General features: G+C 44.6%; 1 protein-coding gene across 2 annotated transcripts in view; it reads left to right on the top strand.

The window, feature by feature from the left end:
• LOC124794634 (fatty-acid amide hydrolase 2-A-like) overlaps positions 1 to 18,052 on the top strand; it is a 163,494-nt gene that overhangs the window by 72,441 nt on the left and 73,001 nt on the right. For both annotated transcript variants that reach the window (XM_047258153.1, XM_047258145.1), the window contains exon 3: positions 12,119 to 12,329. In XM_047258153.1, coding sequence (XP_047114109.1) covers positions 12,119 to 12,329 — 211 coding nt within the window. The remainder of the gene's footprint in view (positions 1 to 12,118; positions 12,330 to 18,052) is intronic.

Raw genomic sequence — 18,052 nt, 5'->3', positions numbered from 1 at the left:
TTGAAAATGATGGGATGCTTCCATTTTTAGACGTTATGGTTTATAAAAAACAGATGGTACTTTGGGACACAGTGTTCACCGCAAGCCGACGCACACAGATTGGTATCAGCATCGTAAGAGTTGTCATCCACCACAACAACGCAGTGGCGTCCTTAGGACTTTGGTATGGAGAGCATATGCCATTTCCGACGCGGACAGCTTAACTCAAGAACTTGCGCATTTGATGGCTGTTTGTAAGGAAAATGGATACTCCGAGAAGCAGATTCGTCGGGCTATTGAGTTTGGACCATCTCTCGAGGTGCATGAAGAGGAACATAGATCGGTGGCCTTTCTTCCTTATGCTGGAGGCTTATCGTTTAAGATTGAACGAATTTTAAGGAATTTTAATATTAAGACCGTGTCCCGTCCACCTTCTAAGGTTAGGGCACTACTCGGCTCTGTGAAAGATGATTTGGGGCTTATGAAACCCGGTGTGTACAAAATTCCATGTCAACGTGGGAAAGCTTACATTGGCCGTTCGATTCGCACATTGAATGACAGGTGTGTGGAACATTGCCGTCATACGAGGCTACAACAGCCGGAAAAATCGGCAGTAGGAGGACACTGCTTAAATGAGGGACACAGCATGAAATTTGATGAAACTGTGGTAGTTGCCAACATTTTCGGTTTTTGGAACAGTATCTATAAAGAGGCATTTGAAATTAGGTTGCCGGATAATTTAATCAACAGAGACAATGGGTTTCCTCTTAGCAAGACGTGGAATCTTGTATTGTCTCGCATCAAAATTGAACATTCTTCGGTGCGGCCCTGAGTGCGATATATCGTTGTTAGCAGTGTTCCACTAAGGGTGGCGCCACCTCCTTGTCTTGGAGGGCAGCAACCGTGATGGGCGGCGCATGCGCCGTGTAGTGAACGGTGGCCTATATAGGACGTCGATTTGCAGCCTGGCGCCAGTTCTCAGCGGGACTCATCAGCAGAAGCAGCATTTTCGTGAAGATGGCGACCAGTTGGATCGCCGAAATATCGAGTCAAGTTGATTTTAAGATCCGGCAGCAAACCCGAAGAGACTTTGAAGACTTATTACGCCGGGAAAGCCTACGTAATCACGTAGTCTATTTTGATGTGGTGTTAATTTTGGAAATTTGTGGTAAGGTCTTATGGGACCAAACTGCTGAGTTCATCGGTCCCTAAGCTTACAGACTACTTAATCTAGCTTACACTAACTTATGCTAAGGACAACACACACAACCATGCCCAAGAGAGGACTCGAACCTCCGACGGGGAGAGCCGCGCGAACCGTGACAAGGCGCCTAGACCGCTCGGCTACCCCGCGCGCCTACACGTGAGACGGAAATTCCCTAGTCCTCCTGCTGATAGTCTCCAATCAACAATGCGAGATGACACAGAATGTTGTAGCAGAGAGTCTATTACCTGTTATCAGATCGCAGGCTCAGATGTGAAGGGATTACCACGTGCTTGGTGAAAAATAAGACGATCCTCCCATGTCGTGTACAGACGTGGTCGACTGAAATCTTGACGTCCAGTATGCCTGCTCTCACGTTCCCATACAGTGCAACATCGGGGAACGGTCACATCTCAATGCCACAAAATCTGAATATTACGCGATTCGAAGAGACGGCCAAATTGAAACGCAAATTGAAACACCTGTCAAACTTTGTCGGATGGTGATAACACTGTCTCTATGGGTACGCAGCATCTCTGTGTCCTTCACACTGATCACTCAACATCTGACAATGTTCACGCCCCTTACGTAGCCTAGAAGGCCTGGTAACAACACTAAACACGAACAATACTAATCCACAACAGTGACAGAGAATTGCAGCTCCAACTATTTACGCCCCCGCCGATGGTGTGTACGTGTAAGAAGTTACACTGACATCTGACCATGTCATGTGGGTGCTTCACTCTTTTGGCAGACAGTGTATCATACGCCCGAGGGTGATTCAATCAGTAGCCTAGGTTAGGAACTGCGTAATACCTACGCACTTTAGCCACGCATGTCTGTCATCTCACAGTCCGTGTTCCGCATGGAGCAGGCTGCTAATGGTCTGCCCATTATTTCCGTCTTCTCCTCAGTGGAGTTTACTGGGTTGTCAGATTCTCGTAAAGTGTGTGATGTTGCTCCTTGCTGAAGTGACGAATGAGATTCCACTCACTTCTCTGCCAGTGATCCCACTATGCTTTTCTCTGTGTTTATACGTTTTTCTGAATTTTTATCTGGAAAATGTTAATGTTCTATCTTTAAAGTGGATGCCTGGTATGCTGCCATTACTTCCAGAGTCATTTTACCCTCGAGTTCTTGGGTCTGCACCTTTCAATAATGGCGTGGTGTAACAATTATGTGACATTGGCTATTACCCTATGGACAGCAGAAGCTAGAGCTATTAGGACTTGATAGACTTGGTGTGTGTTAGTAATCGCGTTGGTCTCTGGGACATGAATACCAAGCAACTCCTTGAACATTTCAGTTAGTGCGCTTTTCATGGTTGTGGTGAATATCTTGCTTGATTTTCTTCATACTTACACGATCTGAAGATAGGTGGCCAGACATTAACCAACTAAAGCAAGGAGACGCATAAAAATCTTCTTTGAAGATTACGATATTTTCCAACTGTTGCTAATAATTGCAGCATATTTCTGGCTTGTCAATAAATTCGTCATATGTTTCAACGCCGACTGTGTCCAGTCTCCTACATAGAAGATATCTTCACCAAAGAGCAGAAAATGCATTGAAAGCAGCCAAGTTTTGGAAAAAGTAATATGGTGTGTCTAACATACTGACGGAAAAAACTGCAGTACCAAAAAGTAATTAATACAGAGTAAGAAAATTTCAGGAATACGTTTGTTTAGGTAACATATTTAAGTGATCAACATTGCGAGTTCACAGATTAATGTAACCGCGAGATAACGCATTAAAAATGTGAAATGCTGGTACATTAATAACCGTTTAACCACCGGAATGCTGAATGCAAGCATGAAAACGTGCATCCATTGTGTTGTACAGGTGCCAGATGTCAGTTTGTTGGACAGAGTTCCATGCCTGTTACAGTTGATAAGTCAATACAATACAGGGACGGTTAATGGCGGATCTGTCGTCCGAGGACGTAACATATGTGCTCGATTGCAGACAGGCCTTGTGATCGACCAGACCAATACAACACGTTGACACTCTGTAGAGCATGTTTGGTTATAAGAGCGGTATGTAGTTGAGCGTTATCCTGTTGGAAAACACCGCTTGGAAAGGTGTCCATGAACGGCAGCACAACACGTCGAATCATCAAATAGACGTACAAATGAGCTGTAATGTTACTTCGTATAACCACGAGAGTGCTCCTGCTGCCATACGAAATCGCCCCCAGACGATAACTATAGATGTAGTCCAGTGTGTTTATCACGCGGACAGGTTGGTTGGAGACCCTCAACTGGCCTTTTTCTAACCAACACATGGCCATCACTGGCGTCGAGACAGGACCAGCTTTCGTCAGAAAACACAACTGACCTTCATCATGCGCTCCAATGAACTTTCGCTCGACACCACTTGTCGTAAATGAATGTTGTTTTGGGTCAGTGCAATGCACAATACAGTGCGTCTGGCTCGGAGCTGTCTTTGAAGTAACCGATATGTAACAATACGTTGTGCCACTGTGGTGCCAAATCATGCTCAAATTGCCTCAGTTGTGCGACTGGATTCGTGATTTCCTGTCAGAAAGGTCAGAGTTCGTAGTAATAGACGGAAAGTAATCGAGGAAAACAGAAGTAATATCCTGCTTTCCTCAAGGAAGTGTTGTATGGTTCAAATGGCTCTGAGCACTATGGGACTTAAGATCTGAGTCATCAGTCTCCTAGAACTTAGAACTACTTAAACCTAACTAACCCAAGGACATCACACACATCCGTGCCCGAGGCAGGATTCGAACCTGCGACCGTAGCGGTCGCGCGGTTCCAGACTGAAGTGCCTAGAACCACTCGGCCACACAGGCCGGCGAAGTGTTATAGGCCCTCTATTGTTCGTAATCTATGTTAACGACATAGGAGACAATTTGAGTAGCCGTCTTAGATTGTTTGCACATGATGCTGTCATTTACCGTCTTGTAAAGTCATCAGATGATTAAAACGACTTACAAAATGATTTAGATAAGATATCTGTATGATGCGAAAAGTGGCAATTGACCCTGAATAGCCGGCCGGAGTGGCCGAGCGGTTCTAGGCGCTACAGTCTGGAACCGCGTGACCGCTACGGCGCAGGTTCGAATCCTGCCTCGGGCATTGATGTGTGTGATCTCCTTAGGTTAGTTAGGTTTAAGTAGTTCTAAGTTCTAGGGGACTGATGACATCAGAAGTTGAGTCCCATAGTGCTCAGAGCCATTTGACCCTGAATAAGGAAAAGTGTGACGTTATTCACATGAGTACTAAAAAAAATCAGCTAAATTTCGATTACGCGATAAGTCACACAAACCTGAAGGCTGTAAATTTAACCAAATACTTAGGGATTACAATTACAAATAACTTAAATTGGAACGATCATATAGATAATATTGTGGGTAGAGCAAACCAAAGACTGCGATTCATTGGCAGAAATCTTAGAAGGTGCAACAGGTGTACTAAAGAGACTGCTTACACCACGCTTGTCCGCCCTATTCTGTAGTATTGCTGTGCGGTGTGGGATCCGCATCAGGTGGGACTGACGTATGACATCGAGAAAGTACAAAGAAGGGCAGCTCTTTTTGGATTATCGCGAAATAGGGGAGATAGTGTCACAGACATGATACGTGAATTGGAATGGCAGTCATTAAAACAAAGGCGTTTTTCGTTGCGACGCGATCTTCTCATGAAATTTCAACCACCAGTTTTCTCCTCAGACTGCGAAAACATTCCGTTGGCACCCACCTACATAGGAAGAAATGATCATCATGATAAAATAAGAGAAATGGGGGCTCGCACAGAAAAATTTAAGTGCTCGTTTTTCCCGCGTGCCGTTCGAGAGTGGAACGGTAGAGATACAGCTAGAAGGTGGTTGATTGAACCCTCTGCCAGGCACTTTATTGTGAATACCAGAGTAATCCCGTAGACGTAGACGTACACGTAGACGTAGACGCTTCTGCAGATGCAGTACGATGCATCAGACTCATTCACCGAACAGTATGGTCTTCCCTCTCGTTAATGCCACGTGTCTGTCTGGAGCTCGGGCATCTTGCGAGCGCTCATTCTCGTGCCTACCGCTCCCATAAATAATCTGTGGTGACGCACATTCCTGCCGAGTCTTTCTGCAGTATCGCAGAAGGAACATCCAGCTTCTTGTAGCCGTATTACTCGCCTTCGTTAAAACATAGTGAGGTGGTGATAATGGCGTCTTTGTCCCTTAAAGGCGTTCTTGACCAACGTCAGCTCTCCACGTCCAGTCTCAAAGGTAACGAATGCTCACGACCGTTACAGCCGGCGTTTAAAGCCAACCTATTTTGCAGCCTCATAGTGGCGCTACTAGTGGCATTCTAATGCGACTGGCATGAAATATTATGTTCGAGTATAATGACTTTTCTGGATACTAGATATCTGCTCTGTAAGAAAGAGCATCGCTTTCGAAAAAGACGGTCGTGTGAAACCCAGCTCGCGCTTTTCGTCCACGAGACTCAGAGGGCCATAGACACGAGTTCACAGGTAGATGCCGTGTTTCTTGACTTCCGCAAGGCGTTCGATACAGTTCCCCACAGTCGTTTAATGAACAAAGTAAGAGCATATGGACTATCAGACCAATTGTGTGATTGTATTGAAGAGTTCCTAGATAACAGAACGCAGCATGTCATTCTCAATGGAGAGAAGTCTTCCGAAGTAAGAGTGATTTCAGGTGTGCCGCAGGGGAGTGTCATAGGACCGTTGTTATTCACAATATACATAAATGACCTGGTGGATGACATCGGAAGTTCACTGAGGATTTTTGCAGATGATGCTGTGGTGTATCGAGAGGTTGTAACAATGGAGAATTATACTGAAATACAGGAGGATCTGCAGCGAATTGACGCATGGTGCAGGGAATGGCAATTGAATCTCAATGTAGACAAGTGTAATGTGCTGCGAATACATAGAAAGAAAGATCCCTTATCATTTAGCTACAAAATAGCAGGTCAGCAACTGGAGGCAGTTAATTCCATAAATTATCTGGGAGTACGCATTAGGAGTGATTTAAAATGGAATGATCATATAAAGTTGATCGTCAGTAAAGCAGATGCCAGACTGAGATTCATTGGAAGAAACCTAAGGAAATGCAATCCGAAAACAAAGAAAGTAGGTTAAAGTACACTTGCTCGCCCACTGCTTAAATACTGCTCAGCAGTGTGGGATCCGTACCAAGAAATGGCTCTCAGCACTATGGGACTTAACATCTATGGTCATCAGTCCCCTAGAACTTAGAACCACTTAAACCTAACTAACCTAAGAACATCACACAACACCCAGTCATCACGAGGCAGAGAAAATCCCTGACCCCGCCGGGAATCGAACCCGGGAACCCGGGCGTGGGAAGCGAGAACGCTACCGCACGACCGCGAGCTGCGGACAGTCCGAACCAGATAGGGTTGATAGAAGAGATAGAGAAGATCCAACGGAGAGCAGCGCGCTTCGTTACAGGATCATTTAGTAATCGCGAAAGCGTTACAGAGATGACAGATAAACTCCAGTGGAAGACTCTGCAAGAGAGACGCTCAGTAGCTAGGTACGGGCTTTTGTTGAAGTGTCGAGAACATACTTTCACCGAAGAGTCATGCAGTATATTGCTCCTTCCTACGTATATCTCGCGAAGAGACCATGAGGATAAAATCAGAGAGATTAGAGCCCACACAGAAGCATACCGACAATCCTTCTTTCCACGAACAATACGAGACTGGAATAGAAGGGAGAACCGAGAGGTACTCAAGGTTCCCTCCGCCACACACCGTCAGGTGGGTTGCGAGTATGTGATGTAGATGTAGATGTAGAAATATGAACACTGCTACCAACTTTCTTTTATGTCGCACAACTGCTTCTTTGTGTTGCGATTTATTCCGTCAGTATACTTCGCTCAAGCCTTTAACACAATCAACAATCGGACTTTCATTATGTGTAAAGCTGCAGGTAAGTCGGTGTCATGACAGTGGACTAAAGACGACGGCTAAAAAAAAAAAAGGTAGTTCTTCCCGATCCGGTCACGATGTTGTTTTTACGATTTCCGAACAAAAATAGTTCGTGGAAAAACACCCACAAGGGCACGAGAGTACAAAGTGCCGCTATACGCGAAGCAATTACTGACATGTAAAGTGGTAGTTGATGCGACATTCTGGCGCTAGAAAAACTGCCGAACGTCTGAGCGACCTCGACACGAATGTGGGCTCGCGTGCGCGGCGCGCGATGAGCGGCAGCGTTGGAGTGACAGCCATTACTGGAAAAGCTACCGGCTTCATAGTCGATGGGGATCAGCGCTACTGTGCGCAAAGCGCGGCCTTGTTATCCTATTATAACATGAAGAAAAGAAACCTGGTGCTACACGCCTACTCTGTGAAAGTCATCTCTTCCTTCTCTGCCAGCGTGTTCAGTGATCTAGGCGCTTCAGTCTGGAACCGCGCGACTGCTACGGTCGCAGGTTCGAATCCTGCCGCGGGCATGGGTGTATGTGATGTCCTTAGGTTGGTTAGGTTTAAGTAGTTCTAAGTTCTAGGGGACTGATGACCTCAGATGTTAAGTCCCATAGTGCTCAGAGCCATTTGAACCATTTTCGTGTTCAGTGAGCTGAAGTCTGATTAAAATTACTTGATAGTTGACGCGATGGAGCTTTCTCCAGTCAGAGCTTTCAACGTCATGCGCGAATTGTCCGCCATTGCGAAATTGCCACAACAAATTGTCAGGCTTTTTCTCTGGCATTTTTTCTCGATGTGTTGAGTTCCGAATTATGAGTCTGGCCCTTTTGTTTCGCATTTCATCAATCATGGTAACTGTGCAGTCCTAAAGCATCGACTGCATACAGAGCAGCGCAGCGCAGCGCCACGAAACAGCATCAAGAAGGCGCTGACCCGTGCGCCAATGGAAAGAGCGGATCCCCAGTAGGACAGAGTTTAGGGCCTCCTATCAACGCTGACTTAACCAGCCGCCCATCGCCGGTCGGGCCAGTTCGGTCGCAGACTTCGAGAGTATCAATACTGAGTGATAGGTAGACGGTACTTAGCCTGCGTTCTGCGAGTAGTACTAGTAGTGTGTAAAAGTAATTGCACAGGATGCACATCAAGCCATCTCATAACGAGAAGTTATGTTTTTGTCCTTTTTAGAAATAAAGCGTTCTATCAATCTGCAGGTGTTACGTACAGATAATTTTGGAATCCTGCAACTTCTCTTCTTCGTTGTTTCTGTCCCACACTAAACGACACAACAATAACTATTCAAAAGCAACGCACACAATACGATGGTAACGAAATACGCACGTATCACACAAAAACAGCCAAATTCTGCTGGATCCTTTCGCAAAGGACGCGATTCGGCGTCACATATTCAGTTACCATCCTCCTCTTATTTTCTCTCCTTAACATTCTTTTCTCGTTTGGAATCTGGCTGTATCGCCCAAAACCCGTAAGCGAGTACCAACCAGAACTGCTAATCAGTTGGTATCGCGTCAGCTTCTAGAGCCAGTAGGGAAACCGATGGAAGTGAAATTTTACAGTTTACTGTTAGTGCTGAAACGGAATTCTTTCTGTTTTTTGTTTGCACGTAGAGGTCTGCTTTAAACAGCTGCCAAGAACAAAGAGAGCGTGATTGATAGTTCTGCTGCAGGTTGGTGGCCGCCGTTTTCTCAGATACATTGTATATAAAGAGGTTGTCGTTAGGATACGACACGTGTGTAAATTTGGTGCTTCGGGACGTGCCTTCTGTCGCAGTTCAGGCACTGGTCACTGAAAATCAGCTGTGGGTAGAGATTATCCCGTTCCCGCCATGCCGAAGTGCAGCCGCTTCCAACATTGCGCCCCATTATGTGAACAGCACTTCATTCAGCACTTGTGGAGTAGCTCGCCGCGCTCGCGTGCCGCTTTTAACCGAGCGGCAGCCGATGTGGCAACTCTCTAACGGTAAATGACAGGTATCAACTGACAAGTAATTTTAATGGAACTATAGTATCACTGACATGCACAAAGTTTGAATTACTTGCGTTTGTGATCTTAAAAATAATTGGTTGTACAGAGTCGTGTGTAAAAGAGCAAGGCTGGTATTCATTTGTTGTTTTATTTCGAATTTTTGTATATGACCTTCTTACACGACATATAAGTGTTCAAGAAAGATTATAATCTACTGAAGCGCTCCAAGAGTACTAGACCCGAACTATAGACTCGTACAAGATCTTGCCGCAGCGTGTTTAAGGCAACTTGCTAGTGAACGGCTGGAAAAACAATAAGAACTTTCATAAAGTTTATGAGGGTCTAACTACATAATATAAACTCTGACTACAAAGAAATTTTAGGGCAATGAAAGTGTTTTAAGGATGAAGATTTTGGTATAAGAATAATCAGAATAGCTATGATATAAACTTTATTATATAAACATTATGTCAGTCAGTAATTTAAAATTTTTCCTGCCAGTCCTATTTGAAGTCTATAGACTTATCAACTACTTTTCTTAGATGCTTAAAACTTTTTGCTCACATTTATGACATTGTTATCTAAATAGTAGACTACAATCAAACGATTTCAGTCAATAGTTTTTATACTATAAATACATAAATTAGACAATCAAAATTAAGGTAATTTTTTTATAATTAATAAAGGCATAGTTTTCCTCCTGGTGATAGTAAGCTGGTGTCTGTAGTCTACTTTTATCCAAATGGTAGCCTGAAATATCACAAAAAATTTCAGACCTCTAGCTCAAATAGTTTTTTTTTTGCATAAAATAAACGTAAGAAGATTTTATTCTTGGAAAATTCAGTTTAAAGGTGCATTTCATCTGTTACTCACCTCTGTTGTTCTTAAAACCCTCCAGTTGCATAATATTCTTAGTTTGTGTGTTGCTCATCTTCTCTCTTCCTTTTCTTGCTCCTCTTTGCTATTGTGGCCTCTTTAGTTGCCTCAAGAACCCATTTTTCGCCTTCGGTCACTCTCAAGGAATCAATTACCATGAAACCACGAGTTAGTCCCAACAACTCTAAAACATCACATCTGCTAATTGCCCCATCATTAAAGCAAAGAACTGCATCTAATACACCTAATCTCATGGTACTGAAACCGACAAACACAGTTTTAGGCTGGCGTTCCCATATCACATGGTTGAAACATTCATTAACATTTTGTGTCTTTCCATGTAAGCACCTTGACAATAGTTTAGTGTCACTTAGGTCCCTGTATATGGGCTTAATTGCTTCTATACCTCAAATGGCAAGAAGTGATGGTGTGCATAAGTCCCACCATTTGCTATTGCTTTTTTGTATCCAGACCATGTATCTGCACGACTGTCGCAGAGAGCATGCTGTGGATGATCATCCGTAGAATCTTTATGGAAAAAGGTAGCCCATACTGATTTCTTCCTGGCTTCAACATTGTCTCGATTCCTTCTTATGGCTAAACTATGATAGAGCTGCAGTTTGTCGACCTCTTCCTTAGTAAGACGACCCCGATCGATCACCAATTGGTTTGCCATCACTGAGATTTTTCTCATTCATATGCTTTATTAGCTTACGTAAACGTGTGCCCATACTCTTTTGGACATGACCAACACATTCAAACTTTTCAATTTTTACAGTTCTTCCACAAGGCATATTTTCCAACATATTTGCAAACCCTTTGGAGTCTCTGTCTCCAAGGTACTTCACATGCGGACATATTGTTTGTTTTTATAGATGTTCCCTATGTCCGAATCGATTCATTTAACTACCATTTTGTTCACAAAACTCTAAATATTAAGACGAAAAACAAATTCGAATTTTTGAAGCAGATTCACTAGCAAGTGACCTTAAATGATAAATGTAAACACGACGTACCTCTACTAGCATAACAGTGCCAAAGTCTTGATTTCACATTGGCTTATCATTAATTACTTATGAAATTTACGAAGGTTTATAAACTTCCGTGAAAATATTTACGAAAACTGCATTATGTTCACTTGCTCAGAAAGTTCCTTACGATAGCAAGACGACACAGAGGGGACAAAAGTCATGGGATTCCTCCTAATATCGTGTCGCACGTCCTTTTCCCCAGTGTAGTGCAGCAACTCAATGTGGCATGAACTGCACTAGTCGTTGCAAATTCCCTGTAGAAATATTGAGCCATCCTGCCTCTATAGCCGTCCAAATTTCGAAAGTGTTGCCGGTGCAGGATTTTTTGTACAAACTGACCTCTCGATTACGCCGCATGTCGGGCGATTTGGGTGGCCAAATCATTCACCCAAATCATCCAGAATGTACTTGAAATCAGTCGTGAACAATTGTGACCTGGTGACATGGTGCGTTGTCATCGTCGTTGTTTGGGAACATGAAATCCACGAATCTCTGCAAATCTTCTCCAAAGAGGCGAGCGTAATCATTCCCAGTTAATGTTCGGTCCACTTGGACCAGAGGACCCAGTCCATTCTACATAAAGACAGGTCTCGCCATTATGGGGCTACCGCCAGCATCTACCTGGGAACCCGTGTCTATGGCCCTCTGAGTCTCGTGGACGAATAGTGCGAGCTGGGTTTCACACGACCGTCTTTTTCGAAACCCATGCTGACCCCTACAGAGTAGATTTCTAGTCATTGTACTCGAACATAATACGTGTTCCAAAATTCTACAACTGATCGACGTTAGAGATATAGTTCTATAGTTCTGCACATCTGTTCGACGTCCCTTCTTGAAAACGTGGATGACCTGTGCCCTTTTCCAATCCTTTGGAACGCTACGCTCTTCTAGAGACCTACGGTACACCGCTGCAAGAAGGGGGGCAAGTTCCTTCGCGTACTCTGTGTAAAATCGAACTGGTATCCCATATATAAAACTTTAACGTCTTGTTTGTAGGTGACAATGTTGCCTATCATAGGCTGGCGTAACAGCAAGGAGTGACTCTTGTTATGAATGATTTTTACGTTAGCCACCTTGTGCACAGAAAGTGTTTTCGGTGCGCAGGTGTCGAGTGAGAGCGTGGTGCGGGCGTACGGCGAGCGCGTCAGCGTGGTGCAGCCCATGCTGAACGCCGTGGTGGAGCACAGGCTGGAGGAGGCGCTGGAGGAGGCGCGGCACGTGGACCAGCTGGTGGCCTGCGGCGACGCCCCGCCTGCACACGAGCAGCCGCTGCTCGGCGTGCCCTTCACCGTCAAGGGCAGCCTCGCCGTCAAGGGTAAGGCCACGGACCGCACTCACACCCTGCCAGCTTCATCGTAAGGCCGACTGCCGGCAAACAAGATTATCGGATGGCGGGCATCGGGGACAGCAGGCACGCCTGCCGTTCTTGGCAAACTGTGAGAGGGCTGCGGCAAGTTAGCCGGCCGGAGTGGCCGAGCGGTTCTAGGCGCTACCCTCTGGAACTGCGCGACCGCTACAGTCGCAGGTTAGAATCCTACCTCGGGCATGGATGTGTGTGATGTCCGTAGGTTAGTTAGGTTCTAAGTTCTAGGGGACTGCTGACCTCAGAAGTTAAGTCCCATAGTGCTCAGAGCCATTTGAACAATTTTTGCGGCAAGTTGTTTGTTGGCGAAATGCCTGTTTGAAGTGCAACTGTTTGGCATATTTTTTTGTCTTTAGTCCTTTGACTGGTTTGATGCGACCCTCCACTAATTCCTCTCCTGTGCTAACCTCTGCCGGCCGGAGTGGCCGAGCGGTTCTAGCCGCTACAGTCTGCAACCGCGCGACCGCTACTCTCGCAGGTTCGAGTCCTGCCTCGGGCATGGATGTGTGTGATGTCCTTAGATTAGTTAGGTTTAAGTAGTTCTAAGTTCTAGGGGACTGATGACCTCAGATGTTAAGTCCCATAGTGCTCAGAGCCGTTTGAACCATAGCTAACCTCTTCATTTGAGAGTAACACCTGCAACCTACGTCCTCAAGTATTTGCTGGATGTATTCCAGTCTCTGTCTTCCCCAACAGTTATTTCCTTCTACACCTCCCTGTAGTACCATGGGAGTCATTCCCTCATGTCTTAACAGATATCCTATCATAGTGTCCCTTATCCTTTCCTCTCCGATTCTGTGCAAAGCCTCGTCATTCATTATCAGTCCGCCTAATTTTCTGTATTCGTCTGTGGCACCATGTGTCAAATGCTTCGATTCTCTTCTCTTCCGGTTTTCCCACAGTCCATGTTTCACTATCACACAATGCTGTACTCCCGACGTACGTTCTCACAAATTTCTTCCTCGAATTAAGGCCTATGTTTGAGACTAGTAGACATCTCTTGGCCAGGAAAAATGTTTCAAATGGCTCTGAGCACTATGGGACTTAGCTTTTGAGGTCGTCAGTCCCCTAGACTTAGAACTACTTAAACCTGAGAGCATCATACACATCCATGCCCGAGGCAGGATTCGAACCTGCGAGCGTAGCAGTCACGCGGTTCCGGACTGAAGCGCCTAGAACCGCTCGTCCACGACGGCCGGCTCTTGGCCAGGAATGTCCTTTATGCCGTTGCTAGTGTCCTTTTGATGTCCTCCTTGCTCCGTCCCGCCACTGGTTATTTTGCTGACTAAGTAGCAGAATCCCTTAACTTCAGCTACACCGTGAGTATCAACCCTGACGTTAAGTTTCCCGCTGTTCTCATTTATGCTACTCTCAGCCCATATTCTGTACTCATTAGACTGTTCATTCCATTCTTCACATCATGTAATTCTCTTCTCTTTCACTCAGGATAGCCATGTCATCAGCAAATCGTATCACTGATATCCTTTCACCCTGAATTTTAATTTCACTCCTGAACCTTTCTTTTATTTCCATTATTGCTTCTTCGAGGCACAGACTGAACAGTAGGGGCGAGAGACTACATCCTTGTCTTACACCCGTCTTAATCCGAGCACTTCGTTCTTGGTCGCCCACTCTTATTATTCCCTCTTGGGTCTAGTACACATTGTACATTACCCGTCTCTCCCTACAGCTTACACCTATTTTTCTCAGAATTTCGAACATCTTGCACCATTTTACATTGTCGAACGCTTTTTCCAGGTCGACAAATCCTATGAAACTGTCTTGATTTTTCTTTAGTTTTGCTTCTGTTATCAACTGCAACGTCAGAATTGCCTCTCTCGTGCCTTTACCTTTCCAAAAGTCAAACTGATCGTCATCTAATACATCCTCAATTTTCGAATCTTTTGTATGTTATTCTTGTAAGAAACTTGGATGCATGAGCTGTTAAGTTCATTGTGCAGTAATTCTGGCTCTTTTCAGCTCTTCCCGTCTTCGGAACTGTGTGGATGATGCTTTTCCGGAAGTCAGATGGTATGTCGCCAGACTCATACGTTCTACACACCAACGTGAATAATCGTTTTTTTGCCACTTCCCCCAGTGATTTTAGAAATTCTAATGAAATGTTCCATACCTTCTGCCTTATTTGATCTTAAGTCCTCCAAAGCTCTTTTAAATTCTGATTCTAGTACTGGATCCCCTATCTCTTCTAAATCGATTACTGTTTCTTCTTCTATCACATCAGACAAATCTTCCTCCTCATAGAGGCTTTCAAAGTATTCTTTCCACTTATTCGCTCTCTCCTCTGCATTTAACAGTGGAATTCGCGTCGCTTTCTTAATGCTGTCACCCTTGCTTTTAATGTCATCGAAGGTTGTTTTGACGTTCCTCTATGCTGTGTCTGTCCGTCCGACAATCATTTCTTTTTCAATTTCTTCACATTTTTCCTGCAGCCATTTCGTCTTAGCTTCCCTGCACTTCCTATTTATTTCATTCCTCAGTAAATTGTATTTCTCTATTCCTGAGTTTCCCGGGACATTTTTATACCTCCTTCTTTCATCGATTAATTGAAGTATTTCTTCTGTTACCCATGGTTTCTTCGCAGTTACCCTCTTTGTACCTATGTTTTCCTTCCAAATTTCTGTGATGGCCCTTTTTAGAGATGTCCATTCCTCTTCAACTGTACTGCTTACTGAGCTATTGCTTATTGCTGTATCTATAGCCTTATAGAACTTCAACCGTATCTCGTCATTCCTTAGTATTTCTGTATCCCACTTTTTTGCGTATTGATTCTTCCTGACTAATGTCTTAAACTTTAGCCTAGTCTTCATCACACTATATTGTATGTGAGTCTATATCTGCTCCTGGGTACGCCTTACAATCCAGTATCTGATTTTGGAATCTCTGTCTGACCATGATGTAATCTAATTGAAATCTTCCCGTATCACCCGACCTTTTCGAAGTATACCTCCTCCTCTCGGATTCTTGAACAGAAAAAATGGTTCAAATGGCTCTGAACGTTATGGGGCTTAACATCTGAGGTCATCAGTCCCATAGAACTTAGAATTACTCAAACCTAACCTAAGGACATTACACACATCCATGCCCGAGGCAGAATTCGAACCTGCGACCGTAGCGGTCACGCGGTTCCAGACTGAAGCGCCTAGGACCGCTCGGCAACACCGGCCGGCTCTTGAACATAGTATTCGCTATTACTAGCTGAAACTTGTTACATAACTGAATTAGTCTTTCACTTCTCTCATTTCTTTTCCCAAGCCCATATTCTCCTGTAACCTTTTCTTCTACTCCTTCTCCTACAACTGTACACCAGTCTCCCATGACTATTAGATTTTCATACCCCTTTACATACTGTATTACCCTTTCAATATCCTCATACGCTTTCTCTATCTCTTAATCTTCAGCATGCGACCTGAACTATCGTTGCCGGTGGCGGTTTGTGTCGATTCTGATAGGAACAACCCTATCGCTGAACTGTTCACTGTAACACACTCTCTGCCCTATCTTCCTGCTCATAAAGAGTCCTACTCCCATTATACCGTTTCCTGCTGCTGTTGATATTACCCTACACTCATCTGACGAGAAATCCTTGACTTCTTTCCACTTCACATGACTGACCAGTACTATATTTGGATTGAGCCTTTGCATTTCCCTTTTCAGATTTTCTAGTTTTTCCTACCTCGTTCAAGCTTCTGACATTCTACGCCCCGATTCGTAGAACGTTATCCTTTCGTTGATTATTCAATCTTTTTCTCATGGTAACCTCCCCCTTGGCAGCCCCCTCCCGGAGATCCGAACGAGGAACTGTTCCGGTATCTTTTACCAATGGAGAGATCATCATGACACTTCCTCAGCTATAGGCCACATGTCCTGTGGTACAAGTTACGTGTCTTTAATGCAGTGGTTTCCATTGCCTTCTGCATCCTCATGCCGTTGATCATTGCTGATTCTTCCGCCTTTACGGGCTTTTTCCCACCCCTAGGACAAGAGAGTGCCCTGAACCTCTGTCCACTCCTCCGCCTTCGTTGACAAGGCCGTTGGCAGAATGAGGGGTGACTGATTATGCCGGATGTCTTCGGCCGCCAATGCTGATCATTAATCAAAATTTAAGCAGTGGTGGGATTCGAACCCGGAACTGTAGACGTTTTGATTATTTTGTTTTTCATTTTGTTCGTTAGTGTTCGTTATATTTGTTCGGGGCGGACGTGCCATGACGCTTGTTCAGTTTCTTCGGTGATCCATTAACTCAGCTTTTTAATTACAGAGGGCAGCTAACCCTCTGTCCTAACACGCAGATCTACCGTGCCGGAAAGTAGAATCAAGGACGCTAGCCCAGGATCACGGGTACCGTGGTGTTTGGCGTCGCAATTACTAATGCTCTCAAAATACAACCATGAACTTTTCGTACGTTGTTTTAGTCTCCAGCCCGATGACAGTCCGAAGGCTGGCATGGTACCATACTGTGAGGCAACGAGCTGCAAGTTAAGACGTATGCTGGAGAGACATTGACTGAGACCAGCGTTCTTGCCTGCCCCCAAGATACGAGATATCTGAGTCTGAGCCCTGTTAAAGACGACATAGCTCTTCTCGTTCCCGGTGTGTGTGTGTTTGTGTGTGTGTGTGTGTGTGTGTGTGTGTGTGAGTGCCTGTGCGTATGTGGTGTCCCTTGCGAATGCGGCAGCATCTAAAACAATCGGCACAGTTGTGGAGCGTTGTACCGAACACAAGCGACCTATTAACAAAGGGAGCTCGACAAGTAGGCCATAGCCGAGCGTTACCTCCAAAACGGACACAAAGGGGAGTGTCTTGGCTCGTGCATCAACATACTGGGATTCAGTTATACACTGAGGCGACAAACGCCATGGGATACACTTTTATAGACGGCGGCAATATGGCGTACAGAAGGTATAAAAGAGCAGTGCACTGGCGGAGCTATCATGTGTAGGCAGATGATTGATGTGAAAAGGTGTCCGATGCCATTAAGGCCGCACGACTTTGATCGCGTGATGTTAGTTCGACCTAGTCGCATGGTTGACTTCCATTTTACCGCAAGTAAACGTTGCTCCCTCCAAAACATGATTTCCACCTTGTTAAGCTTCACAGTCTTCATTTCATTTGGTAGACCCTTCCTCTTTTTAGTGCCTACGATCAAGGTTTCAGTCTACCACAGGTAGTCCAACGAAGCAGGGCTTGTGTAGAGCCAGTCCATGTAAATGCAGTGTGCTTTACCAAAATAACCTTCACAAAGGTCCCAATTACAGACGAGGCAGAGTTATTTACATTTTTTGCTTTAACTGTGTAAATTTCACAATTCAGAGCATAACCTGTTGTTAAGTCGCGCAGTAAATAAACTTTGATTCTGTATTTATTTGGTTTGTTCTTCATATAAACTCTAAATGTTATACTGCGTCTGACAGAGCATATTTCTTCGTCGATGGTTAGATTCGTGTGTTGTTCTTAAAATTTGTGAGAAAAGAACTGAAGAAAGGTCTAATTTTGTGCAGTGGATCTTGTCTCGACTGACCTAGGTTTAAGAATTTCGTGTTGTCACTCAAATATAACATTAAAAAAAATGGAAGGTAATCTGTCTGTACTCATTAGTCTGCTTGCCATGGAGTATTTAGAAATGCATACTTTCACCAACGTCACTTATTTTTGGC

The sequence above is a fragment of the Schistocerca piceifrons genome, chromosome 1, assembly GCF_021461385.2.
Source record: "Schistocerca piceifrons isolate TAMUIC-IGC-003096 chromosome 1, iqSchPice1.1, whole genome shotgun sequence".
Taxonomy (NCBI): domain Eukaryota; kingdom Metazoa; phylum Arthropoda; class Insecta; order Orthoptera; family Acrididae; genus Schistocerca; species Schistocerca piceifrons.
The sequence above is the reverse complement of the archived record's forward strand: the minus strand, read 5'-3'. Positions and strand labels throughout refer to the sequence as shown.